Raw genomic sequence first — 19679 nt, 5'->3', positions numbered from 1 at the left:
TAAGCATGCTGAATGCTTTCTCACTCGCACTTATGTATCGTCTATCCATTTCATTCGAAGCTCTATACACACAATATCTCCTGTAAAACTAAAAATTTTACGTGCTTCAGTTGAAGCGGTTCGGTAACGTGTTTTGCAGTGCTTCATTCGGGGATTGGCCTCCTGGCAATTGTGTTTTCTCTGAAAGGCCCTGCTCGTCACACACACATTTTTTTACAGCGCTATGTTTTCTTACATGTTTTATAGCCAATTAAAAAAAATGAAACTTCACGTTAAAAGATTGGTTAATTTTTATTGTATAACAATATTTAAATAACATAATATAGAACACTCTGGTGCTTAGCATAATAATATTGGTCCACGTGAAGTACAAATGTACTATAAAATATCACTTTTTAGTAGGTAATAATACGAAAATATAATCTCTTTTGTGAAGTACGTGTTGTGTTGAGGTATATTATAATATATAATCAGGTAAGTAAAATTGGTAATTTCCATTTAAACTTGGCAGTTTTTTCTTTTAGGACGTCGAGTATTCGTCGTTGGCGATTCTGTTAATCTCATCTTCTCTGCTGTTTGGTAACCCGTATCCAAAATACATTGAAAATCCTGAAACACAAAGAAACTATTGTAGTTACAGTTCAAAGTGAAACTTGTCTACAAAGGGACGTTATAAATTAGTTCTACTGATAAACTGTTTTAGATAATATTATTTTTAAGCGCCCCGGAGACGATCAATAAAATTGTCAATATCACAACTTAGTTTTTAGTTGGCCATTTTAATTATCACGGCATTATGAAGACTAAAAAATTACCACTCTGTCCACGCGTAAGTAATTTTCTTTGTATGTTATAATTAGGGCCTGGATTTATATGCTAGTGTATGTTTTGTTAGGGTGTATGCACAGCTATGAGAGTTGCATATAAATCTGTTTTGAAAGACACAGAATCCAAAAATAAAATTTTATTGTGCATATAAATGCATATTTAAGACGTTAGAGCATATTTGAGACATTAGTGCATATTTCATAAATAAATGCATATTTTAGAGCTTTTGAATTTATAATTTTAGTTTTTTTAAATTATTTTATCGAAATATAACTAAGTTAGGAAGGTAGATAGTTTAGATTCACTTGCATTTTTAATGCCATCTCCGAGCTGTGGATTTCTCAGAAAAGTTTTCTGAGAGGTCGATTTCCGCATATAAACAAAATACTGACAGATAGATACCTACCTATGCGGAAAAATTTAATGCTAGAGCATAATATTGAAAAAATATTGTAAATTTTTTTCGGGCAAAAAACAGAAAATAGTATTTAGGAATAGTGTCATTTTTGTTTTTTAAGTTATGTTTGGTTTACATTGCATTTATTATTCAATAATTTGTACTTGTGAAAAACTATTTTGAAAATTGTAATAGATTAACTTTATATTCATTGTTTGTGGTTTTTTGTTCTGCTATCATATTATGTTGAAAAATTCTTAACTAGTTATTCGATTTTTTGTCAGTAATATTGGGTAAAGCGGGTATTTACAATTTTTTCCCACACAAAATGTCAATTTTTAACTGCATATTTCTTCGGTTTTAGTGAATATTTTATTGATTTTAAGTGCATACGTGCATGCATATAATCATATTTTTTGTTGCATATAAATCCGCTCCCTAGTTATAACAATTAAATAGTAACAGTGATCGAGATAACTGATCATAGTTAACGAAAAAAATAACAGTAACAATAAAAATCTTGAACAGTGACCAATGTATGTATGTATCATAATCATCTAAAATTTCAGAATAAACAAAATAGATATGTTAAGTTAATTTTTTCTTGTATGTATAGCAATTGACCAAAATTTGCCCTACCTATATTCATACAAATATTAGTTACGATTACAGACACAATAATTTCATAGTATTTAAAATGGTGTTGCTAGTTTATCAAATTGTAATTTCATTACTTAGGAATGGAATTATAAATTAAATTCACACTATTTTGCGGCAATTGCCTTGTAGGTAAGGTGTTATAAATTTCTTTTTTATGAGTCAGAGAAAAAATGTTAAATGGATTTAGTATCGATTATTCAACCACTGCTATAAATATAATATAATATATAGAAAAAATATTTATCAAAAATTCCTTAGGGGCCCTATGCATAGTAGTTATACTTATGTAAATAAATGTGTACTTGAATGGGAATGGGTCAAAGTAGCACCGCATAATAATCAATTATTGCCATTGCAAGTAACGCATAATGCAATACCCCACATATTTACTAATTAGTATGACTATGCATACAGGCCTTAGTTATTTCATTATCTAAAAATTTTAATTTACAGAGTATAATAGTATACTATAAATAGAATATAATATATAAATAAAAATATAATAAATCTATGTATGAATATGTAGTCTTACCTTTTTTTTAGGGTATTTATAGGTAATTTGTCAGGGATGTGGTTTAAAGGGTGTGCAGGAAGTTATAACAAACATTTTTAAAGCAACAATCAATCACCGGAAGAACATCAAAAACACAGTGAAAAAATGCAAATGAACTGAAAGAATAAAGCAGTCTGTCATATAGAGTATTTTTATTACTGGAGGAAATGAATTTTACTGCATCCTTCCATTATTTAATATTATTATATTTGAATAATCGAGTAGGTACATGATGAATAAAGTGCAGTAAAGTCCATTCCCCTTATCGTCTCGCATAACGTGAAACTACGATAAGGGGTCAACCATATATGACTTCACGCCATAAGGAGGGAGAGTCTGATAATATAATGCCCGTAGAAAATGTGACAACACAAATCAACAACATAATATGAACTCATTTATTGAGACAATATGATGATAATAGAATGAGTTCAAAAATGTGATGTAATTTAGGACAAGGAGGTAAAAAAATTGTCACAGTGGGGGGTAAAAAAATACCGATAACGTCGTGATGTCATTTATAGACGACCCCTTACAACCTTGGACAGGCCACGTCTCAAGAATTAAAAAACAAAATAAAACCCAACCACCCAAGACGCTGTTCTATCATGAGTGATTTGGTTTGATGCTAAAACCCTCACAATAATACTCCATACAATCATTATAGCTCTGCGTGAAAAAATGTTGTCCCTACCATTTACTTAAAAAAATATATTTTATTATCAGATCAGAGAAGGTATTAATTTTTTTTTTTAAATCTGAGTATTAATAATATATTGTATATAATTAATTTTAAACTCAGTAATTTTTTGTAGAGCACAGAAAAACTGATATTATTTGGTCTCTTGTATAAAAAATGAGTTTTGGCGATTGACATCTTTTTTCCACGCACCGATTTTTAAAATGCTGCCAAATATCCGACCGGACATTGTTAGTCGCACATAAAAAACACGAGAAGTAATTATAACACTAATTTGAAACTATTGTATATCACACTAATGCCAAAAACAAATATATTATATATACCTAATATATGTTTACCAAATATATGGTAATCATTATAATACTAAAACGGCTGTTTTTAAAAAAAAAAAAGGAAAATATTTACAATTAATTACAAAAAGATTGTAATACAATAAAAAAAAAACAGGAAGTTAAATGTCACAGCATGAAACAAATTGCTGTTCCAACATTACAGGGTTGTAAGCAGCGTTTTAGTTTTTTAAATGTTTTTAAATAGAAAATAATCATGGACCAAATGTGATTTGAATGCGCATCTTTCGCTTGCTGTGAGACGCCTGAGCGGATATTTCATAAAAACTATACTATCCGAAGTGATTCAAATTCCATAAATAAACATAGTTATTTAAAAACACCTGCTGGTTTATACTAGCGTTACAGTTATAGCGCTCGCTCAAAAGATGTATGAGTATTCGAATCCCACTCAATTCACGATTTTTCTAGAAATTTTCTAATAGGTATGTGTATATGCCATGTCATGCATGTTCAATGAAGAATGCTACATACTTAAATTTTGTATATATTCCATAGCGAAATCTGAACAAAAGTAATATATAATTGACATTTACACAGAAATGTATGGAATAGATTTGACTTCTAAACATGGCGTTGATATTTTAACTGTACATGAATTATGATATATAAGAATCATTCTGGCACCATGGGTAAATAATATCTACCAATACAAGTATAAATCGCTTTTGTCATACCTATGGTGTTACAGACCTACAAACGTATCTAAAGAATGGATGGGGGAGCCACAGTCAAAAACTACCCTATCAAGACTCGCAACTGGACAGAATCTGACGTTTCAGATATGGCGTTCATATGGTAGTTCACAGTTCCATTTTTGACCGTTCTTTAGATAAGTTTGTAGGACTGTACTGTAGGATGACTCCAGTACACAAATGAAGTTATTATTTGTCAGTCGATTCCTGTTTTATCGGTTGATAAATTTTTATACTGCCATCTTACAATACAAATCCAAACTATACAAACTGCAAGATGTCAATTACATAACATTATGTACAGATGTGACTATTATGTCAGTCTTAATATAATCGGAAGTGTAAAAATTAAGCTATATTCGTCTTCTAAAACCTTGTAATATTGAAATGGCAAAATGATCAATAAAATTAATCAGACTATATCTCTATCTGGAGAATTAACAGAATCTCTTTTTTGAGTTAGCTCAAGCATAGACTTTAATACGTCGTTAAATTGAGCGCGTTTCAACTTCATAGTCTCCGAGAAGTTCTCCCTCGGTTTAGGTTTTCGAATTTCAGGATTTTCATCCTCTATTTTATTTGCGTCATGTTCTAACGTGACCTTCACTTCGTCATCTTTCTCAATTTTACTAGCGTTTTTATTCGATTTAGCACGGCTCAACATGGGACTTAACCTAAGAATAGATTCCAGCTTCAACTTAAAATCGTCTTTGGTTAACGGTTTGTCATTTTCGACGGGAATTTCTTTATCACCTTCCGCTGGGTTTACTATTTCAGGTTCGTTTATAATAATCGAAAGATTTACTTCGTTATCGGTATTATTTATATCGGTAATGTTAGACTCTTCATTTTTTTCACCGCTAATTCGCGGCGTCGCTATGTTCGGTTCACTTTTATGCCGTTCTCTGGAAACTACATGATCGTCATCAGTATCGGTATCTGATGAAGCAGGTTTTAATATAGTACTCCTCGTGTACTTGGATCCTGTTGCTTTATTCTTAAGTAGAGCGTTTAGTTTCCTTATAAACGACCCTTGACGATCTGTTCCAAACTTCAAATGAGAATTATCATCGATACTTGTGCGTCTGTTCGGCTTAACTGTCGTTTGGCTATTATTTCTTTCATACTTCTTCGAATTCTTCAATTTTATAACTTTTGGCTTCGTAAAATACGACTCGTCTATCGGAGGCGGTACGGGAATAAATATAACGTCTTCCACGTCTTTAATTTTAATTTGTTCATCAGGCTTTATATGTTTTCCAATATCTTCATCGCTACTATACGAATCTATATCTTTCAATTCGACGTTTAAACATTCCGGTATATCTTCGTGGGAAAAGTGTATAGAATCGAACCTATTAAACACCTCCGACTCTTCGTCGTCAGTAGTCTCGCAGTGAGACTGCGCAGTATCTTCCCTGTGAACTAAAACGACAACATTATTATCGGACGGAGGGACAATTGGCACGTCATTATACAACACAGAATTGACATCACTTACAACGGGGACAATTGTACCAAGCGGGGGAGTAATGGGATCATGGAATATCTCTTCAGGCGATTCGATGCTATATCTAGCGGACGCCTGTTCTTCTTCCAGCAGTATTTGATCAAGTAATTCAATAATCTTAATTTCTCCACAAGAATCCGCTGACATTGGTTCACACACATGAATATTTTCATATCCTTCAAGCGTCTCAATCTGATAATTTTCAATCGGTAAATTGACAGATACTTCGCCTTGACTCGGTTTACTTTGAAGATCACCAGTCATAGTTTTTATATCATCAGACGGTTCTGTTAAAGACAGTTCACGTTCTTTATGATTCGCCATCTCTTTGATAAGCTTTACGCCAGGTTCAAAAGAGACAGTTCTCTCTCGGCATTCCGTCAAGGATAAATCGGATGCGTAATTTAGTTTTCCGACAGAATTTCCGTTCACGGATGTCTTTTGGGCGTATGTCAGATAATTACTGCCGCGGTCGTATATACAAAGACATATGAGATATACAGGCAAACCTATTAAGAATTACATAATATTATTATCGAAAGTAAAATCAATTTCACTATAACTACTAATATACAAAACAGTTAATTAAATGATCTGACGTTTACGCAGTATAATTCCATTTGTTTCAAAACCATTATAATAGTTAGGCTTATATAATTCTCAAAATAAGCAACAGTTAGTTAACCATTCATTCATCACTATCACACTTTAAGGAGGAGTGTAGTGACGTCACAAATAACAAGAACCTGAATACACAGTGTTATGGTGATTGGATCACTGTTATGCATTAAAAAGTCAGCAGAAATATTCAAAAAACAGTCGTCATGAACCCTCAATGGTGTGCACACGTACACTTGCAAAACAATCTACACAAATTATTCCAATCTACGCACACAGAAATTATGTAGAAAGTATCTAATGTGGGGTACCAGATTTTTGGTTTGTTCACAGACTCATTCCTTACAGGATGAATGTCGTCACATTATTCCATTTTAGGCTTTACAATAATTATTTCCTTATTAGGTAGGTACTTTCTTTCGCAAGATAATTATTTGACGAGTTCATTTATCAATGCAAAAAAAAATGGTGAATATTTATGTAAGTACATCATTTTTTTGTACAAAACTTACTGCTCAGTTTGCTACACATACGATGGAAAAATTAGAGGGAACGTGGGTTATTTTATTTTTATATTTTTGTATTTGTTTCTTTATTAAACACCACAACAGGCCGTGAAGCCCAATAATAGTGATAAAACTCCCAGGCTTGAGGAATTTACATATTAGATTATGTAAATATATTTTGACCTCACCGGGAATCGAACCCAGAACTCCGGGATGGAAGGCCAGCGCCTTACACACTGCACCAATGCAAATTGTCAGTGAATATGCGAGTGATTCATGATACCTATTGGTACAGTGCTGCATTACAGCAGCAAGTCATGACATCTTATGAAGGCTCAAAGCAACCGTATATATTGTACTTCGAGGACAGATGGTTGCGGTGGATACTGGGTGTGTGATGGTAGAGTAACAAGATAAAAAGACGGACAATACAGCCTTTTATAAAGTTGAAAGTGAAGGAGCAATGTCGGACCTGGCTTAGAGCATGCTACGGATGCCTCAAGAAAGTTTTAATCTGGCCTGCGTGCTTTCCAAGTCAACCGACCTAAAAGGCCGCTGAATACCATTCAGAGAATGTATACGGCGGAGCTATGGAATGCTAGCATGACCAGGGAAGACACAAGAAGATAGGCGAGATACAGGGTTTCTTGGAAGTGCTTCAACTAAGAAGCAGACATTGACTAAGAATAATAAGACTGTATGAAATGGGATATATAATAACTTCGCTGCTGCCTGTAAGCAGTCACATCTACCTATCACTACGGCGCTTCTTTCAAGCGGGTGAGTTAGGTGTGTATATGACTTCAAGGAGATAAAGAAGCGGGCCATACAGCCTCTTATCAAAATGAAACTAAAGAAGAAACGTTGAACCAGGATAGGCAAGATGCTACACATGCATCAAGAGAGTTTTAACCTAGCCTGCTTGTTCATCAAAGCCTGGAAGGTCACTAAACGGGATGTTGGCATAACTCTTGGAAACGCCGTGTGGTGTCCATATACTCCAACTAATGAGCGGACATGGACTAAAAAGAATAAGAGTACGCGAAATGCGATAGTTAATAACATCACCGCTGCCTGTAAGCAATCGTTTCTGCCTACCACTATTAGGTGTATATACATCTCATATGAATGTACGGAAATAAGAAGCGCAAGCTTTCTGTGAACATGGTTTAACTCCCCGCGTGACTGAACCAAAAAAAAATTACTTATATCGTTTGTAAAATAGATGCAGACAAAAAATGTGACATTTCCGTGTGATGACTTTTCGAAGTAGGTGCCGCCAATAAACTACATTAAAAAACACAGACACTAATTTTCAGCTGAAAAAAATAACATTAGTAAAAAACAATCTACTTAAAACAATATTAGTGCGTTTATATTAAATTAAGCAAAATGTTAGGTTAGGTTAGTTTTTTAAAATATTAAAACAAAAGAAAATATAATAAGTATATAAAAAAGATTGGAGAGAAGTGGAGATTGTCCGTAAAGGAATTAATATATGAAAGACTTGCAGTGGCGAAGGATGGGAGTATGCTATGGAGATCCAACATAAATAGTATACACTAAACTTAGTAAGTCATACGTTTTCATTAAACTAAGAATACAAATTGCAGACGGTGTTAATTAATTTTTTAAATGTAATTCAACCCTGCCTAAAGCAAACCGTATAGATATTAGATAGAAAATATTCTTCTATCTACAAAATATCTAAAATTATGCCATTAAACCATACATAACTTTAGATGATTTATAGATATAAGAATATTAATGTTATCTATTATGATTTCATGTAGGCAGGGTTTAATTGAATTTTAAAAACCACCTGCAATTTGTATTCTTTTTCCGAACATGTCCGATCATAATAAAATCATATGGCCCTCCGCAGAGTGAAGAGAAACGGATGTCAGTCACTTGCTCAACCAATTAGATCCATACTCTGACTTATACAAAAATTGAAAAATGTGTACTTGCCAGACCCAGGGTTCGAATCTGGAACCCACGACGCTATAGGCCAACGCTTAAACCATGCGGCCATAATTTTAGATATGTTATAGATAGAAAAATATTTTTATCAGTTATGGTTTGGTATAGGCAGGTCTTAATGAATTTTAAAAATCTTACCAACACCATCCAAAATACGTATTATTAATTCAATGAAAACAAGTAAGTGACTAAAAAAAGTGGACTTACATTATTGTTGTCGGATCTCTACGACCTACCTCTACTTCACTACTGATACTATCTGCAATTTGTATTCTTAGTTCAATGAAAATAAATAAATTTAGCTCTATCTCGAATCTCCACGGCCTGCCTCCACCCTTCACTACTGCAGACTAGAAATAGAACACAGACAAGTGCACTTGTCCGAATTATCATCTACCATTTATATTCATTGAGATATTTGTAATATTTACCAAAAATAATCCGATATATTAATATGTATTAAGGAATTATTAGGGACAAATTCATGCATTCACTACGTGTTATTACTAGTTACTGATATACAATTAAATTGATAATTTAGGTGCTGAGGATTAAACTAATACAAGTATACCTGTTACACCTTTCAAAGTAAAATAAGCGATTGTGAATAATGCTTTATTTCTATTCCATAAAAAATATTGATATTACTCTATATTTATTTTAGTGTTTTCAGTGTATACTAGAGGTGAGTTGGAAATACTGTCACCAGTTTGTGTACTCAAGTTTCGGATGAAACTACCCATACTATGTATCTGTGGCCCAATAAACTTATTCCAAAAAACTTGTGATGATATCATCGCGAGTCGCTGTTCTGTGCACTCGCCAGTTGGTAGACTTTCAACACTATTGACATTAAATGCGCACCAACGAAATAGCACTTGAATATAAGTATATTTTAATTTATTAGTCTATTGCGTTCGAATGTATGAATAATAATAGGTCATAAATTTTGTGTTGCAGCACAGTGGTGAGATGACGCACAGGCTTAGGCTTGTAATATACCGCTCAAAACATGTTTAAATTTTAAAAAAATCACTGTTATTCATTTTTGTTAACAATAATATTGTAACCAAACAGAAAAACAACTCATAAATTCAAAATATTATAATAAATGGGACTTTTCGACAAGCGAAGATACACAGTCTGAGTTCCCTGAACCGATACGTATTTTGAAATATTAATAATATGGAGTTGGTTTTAGTTTCAGTTGAGTGTGAAACTTTTGTCGCATACGCACGCCAAACGATCTATATAGTATTCCAAATACTAGTAAGTATTTTGGAACAAGTTTATATACTAAGTATTTTTTTATACTGGTAGTAAGTATACTCAGTCTTCAAAATCGACCAGTTTTCCCATCTTTACTGTATACGGTTTCTATGAAAATAATACATACACAACATTTTATACACAATGTGCATTTTCATACAGAACAGTTATAGGGTTGAAATCTGGTTTACGCAATGCAGGTACTTGTTTAATCCTTAGCCCCTTAATTATTCAACTCTTGAGTCACAAATTTTCAATGTTCATCCTTTTTTAAATAAAATAAACATGGTATTTGAAAGGATGATAAGTGAAAACACACATCATTTATTTTTGTGTCTTTTTGAGTTAGGTACATTTTGTTTTGTATTCATAGCAGGATTATTTGCTAAAATATAACAACATGTAAATATGATAAAACTCCTAAAAAGTGATGAGAATTTTTATCAATGAATTTAGCCAAAATCATAAAACAAATGCTTTAATTAAAACTACAAAGTATATGTAGTCATATATCTTGAGGAAATGCCACGTTTCAGTAATATATGACTCGATCAGATTGACACAAAACTCTGCTAATTGAACATAGCAGCTGGATAACTCACCGATGGCCATCCAAACCCCGAACCTTATCCAAGTATGGACGTCAAGCATCAACATAAGATAGATATTCGTGAATATGCTCAAACAGGGAATCAGCGGCACCAACGGAACCTATGGAATAATTTCAATAAATAAGCACATGTGACATGAATCCAAAATTAAGTCTGATGTCATTTTGAACAAAGCAAAAGCCTATACACCTATTATAACATTGCAGCACACTATTTTGTTTTCTGTTGACGCTCATACTTTACGACGAGCTTACCTGCGCAAACCGGTTGGTATTGGGAAGCCCGTGTGTATGGACGGGAAAACAGAAAACGAAAAGCGCTTTAAAAGTCTATACGGCGCGGGCATCCCAGGTTCGAATCGTGGGTCTGGCAAATATACAGATTCTTTTTCAAATTGTGTTTGGAGTCAAAGTATGGAGCTAATAGGTTCAGCTAACATCCATTTTTCGTAAAAACCTCCACCCTGTGGAGGCCCATAATACGATCTTATTTGGATCGGACATGGTCAAAAAGAAATTTATATATTTTTCAGAAATTTTTTCAAATTATTTACGTTCAATAAAAGAATGTTACATTCTTAAATCTTGTGAATAAAAAATTAGTCAAATTGACACAAATATTATTCTTTAATTTGTAAGTTTAGTTAGAACAGCCCCAGGGGTTAGAGTCAATGTGTTGAGGAAATGATTAACCGGATGTATGCCACAAGCACGTTTACTCGCTCTACAAATCCGTGCATGCATGGCCGGCCATAGAAAATGTGAGTGTATACACGCTGTACTTTACACTCACTACACTAGCCCTGGTCGGTTGTTTTAAATAAATTAATACATTGTACACAATATACTGCCATCTCTTTGCAATCATGGTGACACTTTTAACCGATATACAAGTCTTTATGGTATACCTTTAATATATTTCTAAATAATGATGTTTCTAAGCTTTTTTTTTCATAGAAATTCGTGGCGGGTACCACCATTCTAATACCTCCCGGTATTTAAAAGGCTATGAAACAATCCTCGTAAAGTCTATTAAGTAAGCTTCACACATTGAAAAAATACATATGCCATCTTAGTGACAGCTTGATATACCTTTTATTACCTTATTTTATGCGCCGGCTAGACGGCAGTGACTTGCTTGCGAGATATAAAAATACGGAACACTTTTACAGCGCTTTTCGGTTTGCGCGTACAGTTTTCCCGTCCATACACACGGGCTTCCCGATACAAATCACTTTGCGCAGGTAAGCTTTGTGGTAAAGCATGAGCGTCTAGCCAGCGCTTTAGGTAAGGTGGCAGATTATTTAGTGAAGCCATATCATTATCAACTTCACGACAGCTAAATAACCAGTCGCTATCACTTAAATATAATGAATTATATTCACCTCAAACGATGTTGACAGCTTAATCTTGGATTGCGGCTGAGAGGAGATGACCAGTAAACAGATCAGCATCAGGCAGCCAAAGAAGGAAGTCAAGAAAATCGCCCACCATACTCCATTCACCATATCGTTCAATAAATACATTAAACACAGACTAAATGCAAAGCAGAAGACACCTGTAATCAAATCGTTTATAATAATAAACCTGGTAAGTATTGCGGCATCTCTGTCCACCTTCATAGCACCCAGTGGCGAAGGGTTGAAGTAGGTTGTCAAGATCCGCCATAAATGGTGCACACTAAACTTTGTCAGTCATATGTATTTGTTTTTATTGAACTGTGACTACAATTTACAGATGGTGTTGGTTAGTTTTTATAATTCAATTATACCCTGCGAAACCGAGCCATAATAGATAATAGTCAAAAAATACTTGTCTATCTATAAAATATCTAAAATTATGCCATTAAATCATACATAGTTTTGAACATTTTATAGATGGAATAATTTTTGGTTAAGACAGGGCTTAACGTGTGTATTCTTAATTCAACGAAACAAATAAGTATCAATGAAAAAGTGCGCACTATTTTTGTCAGATCGCCCATAGCATACCTAAACTATTATGGTTTGGTTTAGGCAGGGTTTAATTGATTTTTAAAAACTAACCAGCACCATCTGCAATTTGTATTTTTAGTTCAATGAAAACAAATAAGAATGACTGACAAAGTTAAGTACATAATATAATGCACTATTTACGTCGGATCTTAACAGAGTGGTGAAAATTATATCCACCAGAAGAAATAAAATAATGAACATATTCTAATTCAATGATTTTTTTTGTGGTCTTTCCGCATTATGCCCAACTTCCAAGTCCATATCGCATTGTGCTACTCGTAGTATTTGGATTTCTCTTACATTGAGGGTCCATACTTCACAAAGAACAATTAGAAGTGAAATATTATGATATAACCTAACTTACAGTAACAAGCCATGGAAAATCCGACAATAAGTGACGAAATATGAGAGGGCTCCGTTCCGAGTGGACATTTCACAATCTGTTTAACGATCGCGCCAAACGAGTAACATTTTCTGCGAAACATCAAATAGCTCGACTCTGTATACTCAGCGTTTTGAAGAAGTGGGCTTTTACCGTCTTCGTATCTGGAAAAAGTAATTTTACCATAAATTAGATAGCATTGGACAGACAGGTCATCTTCCAAAAGCCGACTATTGAAGTTGATGGTCCCACCAAACCACATCCGCCCCACACCACACCCGGTCTTAATCGGGCGTATCACGAGACCCTACGTTTGGATGTGAAGCATCATTTTTTATGACTAGGAATGTCTCAAGAGCAGTTACCTAAGACTAAGGTCGCCATGCACTCAAATGTGCTTTGATTAAATTTACATGACTTTAAGTTAAGGTACCCATGGGAGAGATGAGCATGTGGAGGCAATATTAAAAATTGTATTAAGTAACAAACTAAAGCTAATACAAAACTGCCGAACATTCTAAGTGAAGAGATCTTCACATTGGCAGTATGCAAATTTTTTAAATACAATAAAATTGGCCTTTGTGGCGATCAGATCGGACAGTCCGATGGGCCCAACAGCTGGTTGAACCGAATTGAGAAGCTCTTTCCTTTCCGTTTCGGTGGTTCAGTGGTAGAATGCTCGCCTGCGAAAAGCTAGTGAGACAACAGATACGGTTAAAAAACATTTGCAATTTGTAATAGATACCTGTGTACTATGACGCACGTGGCAACAATAGTGTACGCCATTAATGTTCCGATAGACATCATGTTGATCAAATGCTTCATTTCAAACAATCCACCCATCGTTCCTAGAATTAAAATATTATTTGATTTATTAAATAACTGGTAGCGGAGGGCTCGTCATTATCGAGTGTTTGTAATAGCTCCAATGCGTACACTTTTATTAAAATTAGACAAGTTACAAGATTTCTATAATTATGACGTGATATAATATTATGAATGATATTGATATCATTGCTCGGTCCCCAGAAGCCCTCAAAGAGGCATTCATTTCAGAAAAGTCAGCTGTTGGAAACATTATAGCGCCTGTACAGGTTGCATGGACTTCCTGGCCTAAAAGTGTGTATTTTAAACTATCGCGATAATAACTGTTTACACGTAAAAGTGCTAACTGTCTGGCCAATCTAACTTAATCAATCTTAATCAACCTTGTTGACTGCGGAGCTTTTAATTACTATTTAATTACCGCATTTAAATAACATGCAAATTATATCGAATGGCCAATTAATTAGTGTACAACAGGTGTACCGTCCGCGTGGAAAGCATTAAGAGTAAGCTCGACACGATATTATCATTTTATGGTACTATTTGACAGGTTATGAAAATCGGTTAACCTCAAAATGAGTGTCTGCGCGGTGTAGTTCGTTTTTTTTCCCAGAAGGTTCGCTACATCATTCTACTGCGCAGGCGCAGATATTGCACGGTCCAAATGTCGCGTGAAAATTCAGAAGCTTCTGAACTTTTTTGATTCACGCATGCAATCTTGCAATTTGCACGATAATACATGTTTACAAGTGCATTTTCTTGTTATGGCCGCAATAATACTGACTGTCAGCAGTAAATCCATGCACTTATAAACGGGGTATAAGACATGCCAGTTCTACACAGGGCATCAACAAATGATAATAGAAACTTTATCATTGGCGGTAATGCTTTTGAAACTATGCAGTCATTTGTTTATCTCATGTTAAAAACAAAAATAATAGAAGATACGAAAAAATAGCACTTTTACACGTGTATGGATTTACGGTCAGCAATAGCGTGTAAATACTATCGCGACAATAACTTTTTACACGCAAAAGTTCTGACTGTTTCGCCAAACTCAATCTTTAAGGGTAAGGCCTTGTCCAGATGGCGAGATTTGACTTGCACGCATTCCAGGTACATGTAACTTCATTGAGCCGTCCACATGCACTCGCGGCATATCATCTGTCGCGCGACAAGCGCAAGCACTCGCTAGATTCTCGACAACGTGACATTTTTATAACCATTCCAAAATGAATTCAACTGCTTCGAGCTCGAAACAACAGTTTTATGGCCATTCCAAAATAAATTACTTCACCTAGGCTGTACAATGCCGAAACTATATCTTGCCAGTTATCGCGACAAAAAGGAACCGTGTATCACGATTGAGTTGTTAGTATTTAATCTCACACTCGGGCTTGTTTCTTACGCCCATTCAAAAATGAATTACGTCACTGCCAAATGAAATATGTTATATGAGCGCAGCACATTTTTGGTACTCGAGTGTAAAGTGCGGTGTGACATGCGCCATCTGGACAAGGTCTAAGCGAGACACATTGTCATTGTGTGGTGCTATTTGACAGGTTGTGAAAATTGGTAAATATCAAAATGCTCTGCGCGGTGTAGTTTGTATTTATATAGAATAGTATTAATGTTTGGATCTGAATGCTGGGCACTGGGCACAAACAGGATGAGTAAAGGATGGATATTTTTGAAAGGACAGTCCTGAGAAGAATCCGTGAGGCATTTGGAGGTCGAGGTATAATGAAGAGCTGTACACTCCTAAAGGAAGCGAAAACATCACGTGGTAACAAATATTTACCAGCAAGGCGGGCTATGTAAGCATACCCCGAGGGCAAAAGAAGAGCCAGACGGCCGAAACTGAGATGGTGATGATAAACGATAGACTTCATCTATATAGATAAGATATTTTTCAATGAAATACATAAGCTGTTGAGTTTTACCTGTGAGCGTGGCAGCTAAAAGTGTTCCTACAACGGGAGTTCGGAAAGTAGGATTTATACTTCCAAGAAACTTGAAGATCAGCCCGTCAGATGCCATCGCAAACAGGATACGAGGCAGAGGAAACATGGAACCGAACAAACTGAAAATAAATAATACACCTCAGTCGAGAGAGAAATAATATATTATATAAATAATGTGAAAACACCTCATATATACCTACTCGAATAAAAAAAAATTACCTTGTGAAGAGACCAAACATTCCACCGATGGTCACAATCCATTTTGCCCATACCCATCCAACTTCGCCAAAGGCGTAAGGAATCGGAGCATCTCGGTCCTACAAAATAAACAGTTTTAATTTATATTAATCTGATTTTCTTAAACTATTGTATATTGACAGTTGTACATGGTTACAAGGTTCACTGTATAGTCAGGCTGTGACACAAATTTGTAAACTTCAATGGTAGTGCTAGCTATTACTGCGAAACTGTTTGTAGAAAATGATGATTGTTGCATTCTGAAATAAACGCTAATAATGAATAATGAAACGAAATATGCATTCGAAAATAATTAATAACCAGCACTTCTTCTTCTTCGACCATGTCCGATCCTAATGGGATCATATGGGCCTTAACAGAGTAGAGATTTGTATGAACAGATTTTGTTTTTATGACAAATGGATGTCGGGCACTTGCTCAACCTATTAGGTCCATACTTCGACTCATACATAAATTGAAAAACAAGATGTGTACTTGTCAGACCCAGGATTCGAACATAGGACCCACGATGCTATAACCAGCACTACTATCACTATTCACAATTCAGTGCCACGGCCTCGACATGGTTATAAAATGTCGAGTTTTGAGAATGGATGTCTCTGTCAAATCTGGAGGGTACACTGGTATGACTAAATCACAGTGGCGAAGGGTGGAGGCAGGCTGTTATGATCCGACATAAATAGTGAAAACCAAACTTTATCAGCCATACGTATTTGTTTTCATTGAACTAAGACTAAAAATTGCAGATAGTGTTGGTTAGTTTTTAAAATCCAATTAAACCCTGTGTAAACTAAGCCATAATAGATGATAGTCAAAAAACATTCATGTATCTATAAAATATCTAAAATTATGCCATTAAATCATACATGGTTTGGTTTAGGCAGGGCTTAATGAATTAAAAAAACTAACCAACGCCATCTGTAATAATATGTATTCGTAATTATATGAAAATAAATAAGTATAACTGATAAAGTGTGGACTATTTTTGTTGAATCGCCCATATCATACCTAAACTATTATGGTTTGATTAGGCAGGGTTTAGTAGATTTTTAAAAACTAACCAGCACCATCTGTAATTTATATTCTTAGTTCAATGAAAACAAATATAAGTATGACTGACAAAGTTTATTGTGAACTATTTCTATCGGGTCTTCACAGTCTACTTCCACCCCTCGCCACTGCTGCATCACAAATACTCTAGTAACACACAGTCCTTGGTGATGGATGTGATCATGAAGAGGTGCTGACCTATACATGGATTAAATACACATAATGTACGAGGGTGGGTCAATAATTCCTTAGAAAAAAGCATTAAAACAGGTTTTATTTTTGTATTTTTTTTTTATTTCTCAACATAATTTCCTTGGAGCTCAATACACTTGGTTAGACGTTTCTCAATTTTTTTTAAACCGTCAGAAAAATAAGTTTTCGGAAGGTCCTCAAAATAAGCATTTGTCCGATCGATGACTTCTTCATTTGAAAAAAAACGTTGTCCACTTAGCCATTTTTTTAAGTTTGGGAAAAGGAAAAAGTCACTGGGGGCTAAATCTGGCGAATACGGTGGGTGGTCGACCAATTCGAACTTCAATTCTTCAATTTTAGCCATTGATCGTAAACATGTGTGAACACGGGCATTGTCCTGATGAAAGAGGATTTTTTTCCTGTTTAAATGAGGCCGTTTTTCTTCAATTTTGTTTTTTAGCTGGTCCAATAAAGATGCATAATAATTCCCTGTTATTGTTTTTCCTTTTTTCAAATAGTCAACGAAAATAATTTCACGTGCATCCCAAAATACAGTAGCCATAACCTTACCAGCTGATTTTACGGTTTTCGCCTTCTTTGGACATGGTTTGCCTTCGCAATCCACTGCTTTGACTGTTCTTTCATCTCGGGAGTATAGTGGTGTATCCATGTTTCATCTACAGTCACAAAGCGACGAAAAAATTCATCCGGATTGCGTTGCATGAGCGACAACAGGGCTTTAGAGGCCACCACCCTACTGCGTTTATTGTCGACTGTGAGCAAACGCGGCACCCATCTTGCAGAAATATTTTTCATGCCCAATTTGTCATGTAAAATAGAAATGACGCTACCTTTTGAGATCCCTGTAACCTCAATTACCTCACTCAATTTTAATCTTCGGTCACTTAACACCATATCGTGGATTTTATTGATCATTTCTGGTGTAGTCACCTCTACAGGACGTCCTGAGCGTGGTTCATCCTTTGTTGATGTACGACCATGTTTAAATTCATTTAACCAGTTATAAATAGTTGCAAGTGAAGGAGCAGATATGCCGTGAACTAAATCCAACTCATTTTTTATTTCCTTTGCTGTTAACCCTTTTATATTAAAATGTTTAATAACAACTCTAAACTCAATTTTCTCCATTTTCCATTTTTCCATTTTCCACAAGCAATTTTTTTTTTTAAATGTACGAGAAACACACAACAACCCGACCAATCTGATTGAAACTTCGCAGCATACTGAATCGGTAGTGCCGCTGCATGAAAACAAACCGCTTGCAGTACTAGTCGCGCCACCTGTCGGCTTTTCTAAGGACTTATTGACCCACCCTCGTACATAATATATGAGGGGTGTATTTCCAAAGTGAACTTATTCCACTACATACTTGACGAAAATGAGTTATGAATGCCATAATTTAAAGGATAAAATATTTGACAAAGTATTTTTTGTGTGGAAGAACCTAATAACATTCAATCCAGTGGAAAAATCAACTTCAAAATCGGTGTTAGTAACAAAAGTAAGTTCACTTTGAAAATACACGCCATGTTACATATTATGGAGCAGACTAAAAATACAAATAAATTATCATTTCCTAACCTGCAAGTAATATGGCCACATCAGTGTGACAACGGAGGAAACTCCAAAGTACGACAAGAAAATAATAGCAAGCGAAATGATGATCGCTAGAGGCACAGCCCGTTTGGGATTTTTCACTTCTTCGCCGGTGGTCGCGATGCAGTCGAAGCCGACAAAGCCAAAGAAGCAGACGGCGGCACCGCTGATCATCCCTGACCATCCGAAAGGAAAAAAGCCACCAGATCCAGCCTCCGCTTTGTTCTCCTCGGGAATAGAGTCCAAGGATATGTCCCAATTGTTTACATCGGCTGCAAAATAATAATATCATCATTAGATTGATGCTTTCCCTCCACCAGCCGTGGCATCTCTAAAGTTGAGAGATGTATTTCCCAACCTTTTTACACCTACGGATCGGTGAATCGAAAAAATTATGAAATGTTTAGTGTTTATAATTTATTTTTTCCGATTAGGGTGGCTAAAATAGTATACATCACGAGAAGGACTAATTTTAGTAAATATATGGAGTACTTTAATGAAGCAGGTAGAGATTTTAAAATCCCAAAACCAACTTTGCAGCATCACCAATTAGGCATAAACAAACAGGCGAAGTTTGGGAGGCTAAAGGAATTGACTGACGGTATGGAGAAAGATCTCCTGGAGCATGTAATTGCTTTGGAATCGTGTTTCTACGGTTTAACAATTAAAAACCTTCGAAGTTATATCCTGTTTACACGTGCATGGATTTACTGTT

At 35.0% G+C, this 19679-nt stretch overlaps 1 protein-coding gene across 5 annotated transcripts in view; it reads right to left on the bottom strand.

The window, feature by feature from the left end:
• Window positions 1-269: 269 nt before the first annotated feature.
• The window catches only part of LOC147073611 (high affinity cationic amino acid transporter 1-like), a 29648-nt gene continuing 10238 nt past the window's right edge, over window positions 270-19679 (bottom strand). For 3 of the 5 annotated variants that reach the window (XM_085944879.1, XM_085944880.1, XM_085944878.1), the window contains exons 7-14: window positions 18950-19236; window positions 16067-16164; window positions 15827-15966; window positions 13804-13906; window positions 13041-13222; window positions 12068-12240; window positions 10675-10783; window positions 275-609 (exon numbers count right to left, since the gene is read on the bottom strand). In XM_085944879.1, coding sequence (XP_085801005.1) covers window positions 521-609; window positions 10675-10783; window positions 12068-12240; window positions 13041-13222; window positions 13804-13906; window positions 15827-15966; window positions 16067-16164; window positions 18950-19236 — 1181 coding nt within the window. In that variant the 3' untranslated portion in view covers window positions 275-520. Of the gene's footprint in view, window positions 610-4458; window positions 6206-10674; window positions 10784-12067; window positions 12241-13040; window positions 13223-13803; window positions 13907-15826; window positions 15967-16066; window positions 16165-18949; window positions 19237-19679 lie in introns of those variants that run through there. The other 2 variants (XM_085944877.1, XM_085944876.1) reach the window with 2 other exon arrangements.

Source organism: Rhyacophila brunnea, unplaced genomic scaffold (genome assembly GCF_057557595.1).
Source record: "Rhyacophila brunnea isolate RB1 unplaced genomic scaffold, BYU_Rbru_1.0 scaffold_17, whole genome shotgun sequence".
Taxonomy (NCBI): Eukaryota; Metazoa; Arthropoda; class Insecta; order Trichoptera; family Rhyacophilidae; genus Rhyacophila; species Rhyacophila brunnea.
Note: the sequence above shows the minus strand (reverse complement) of the source record. Positions and strands in the feature narration are given on the sequence as shown.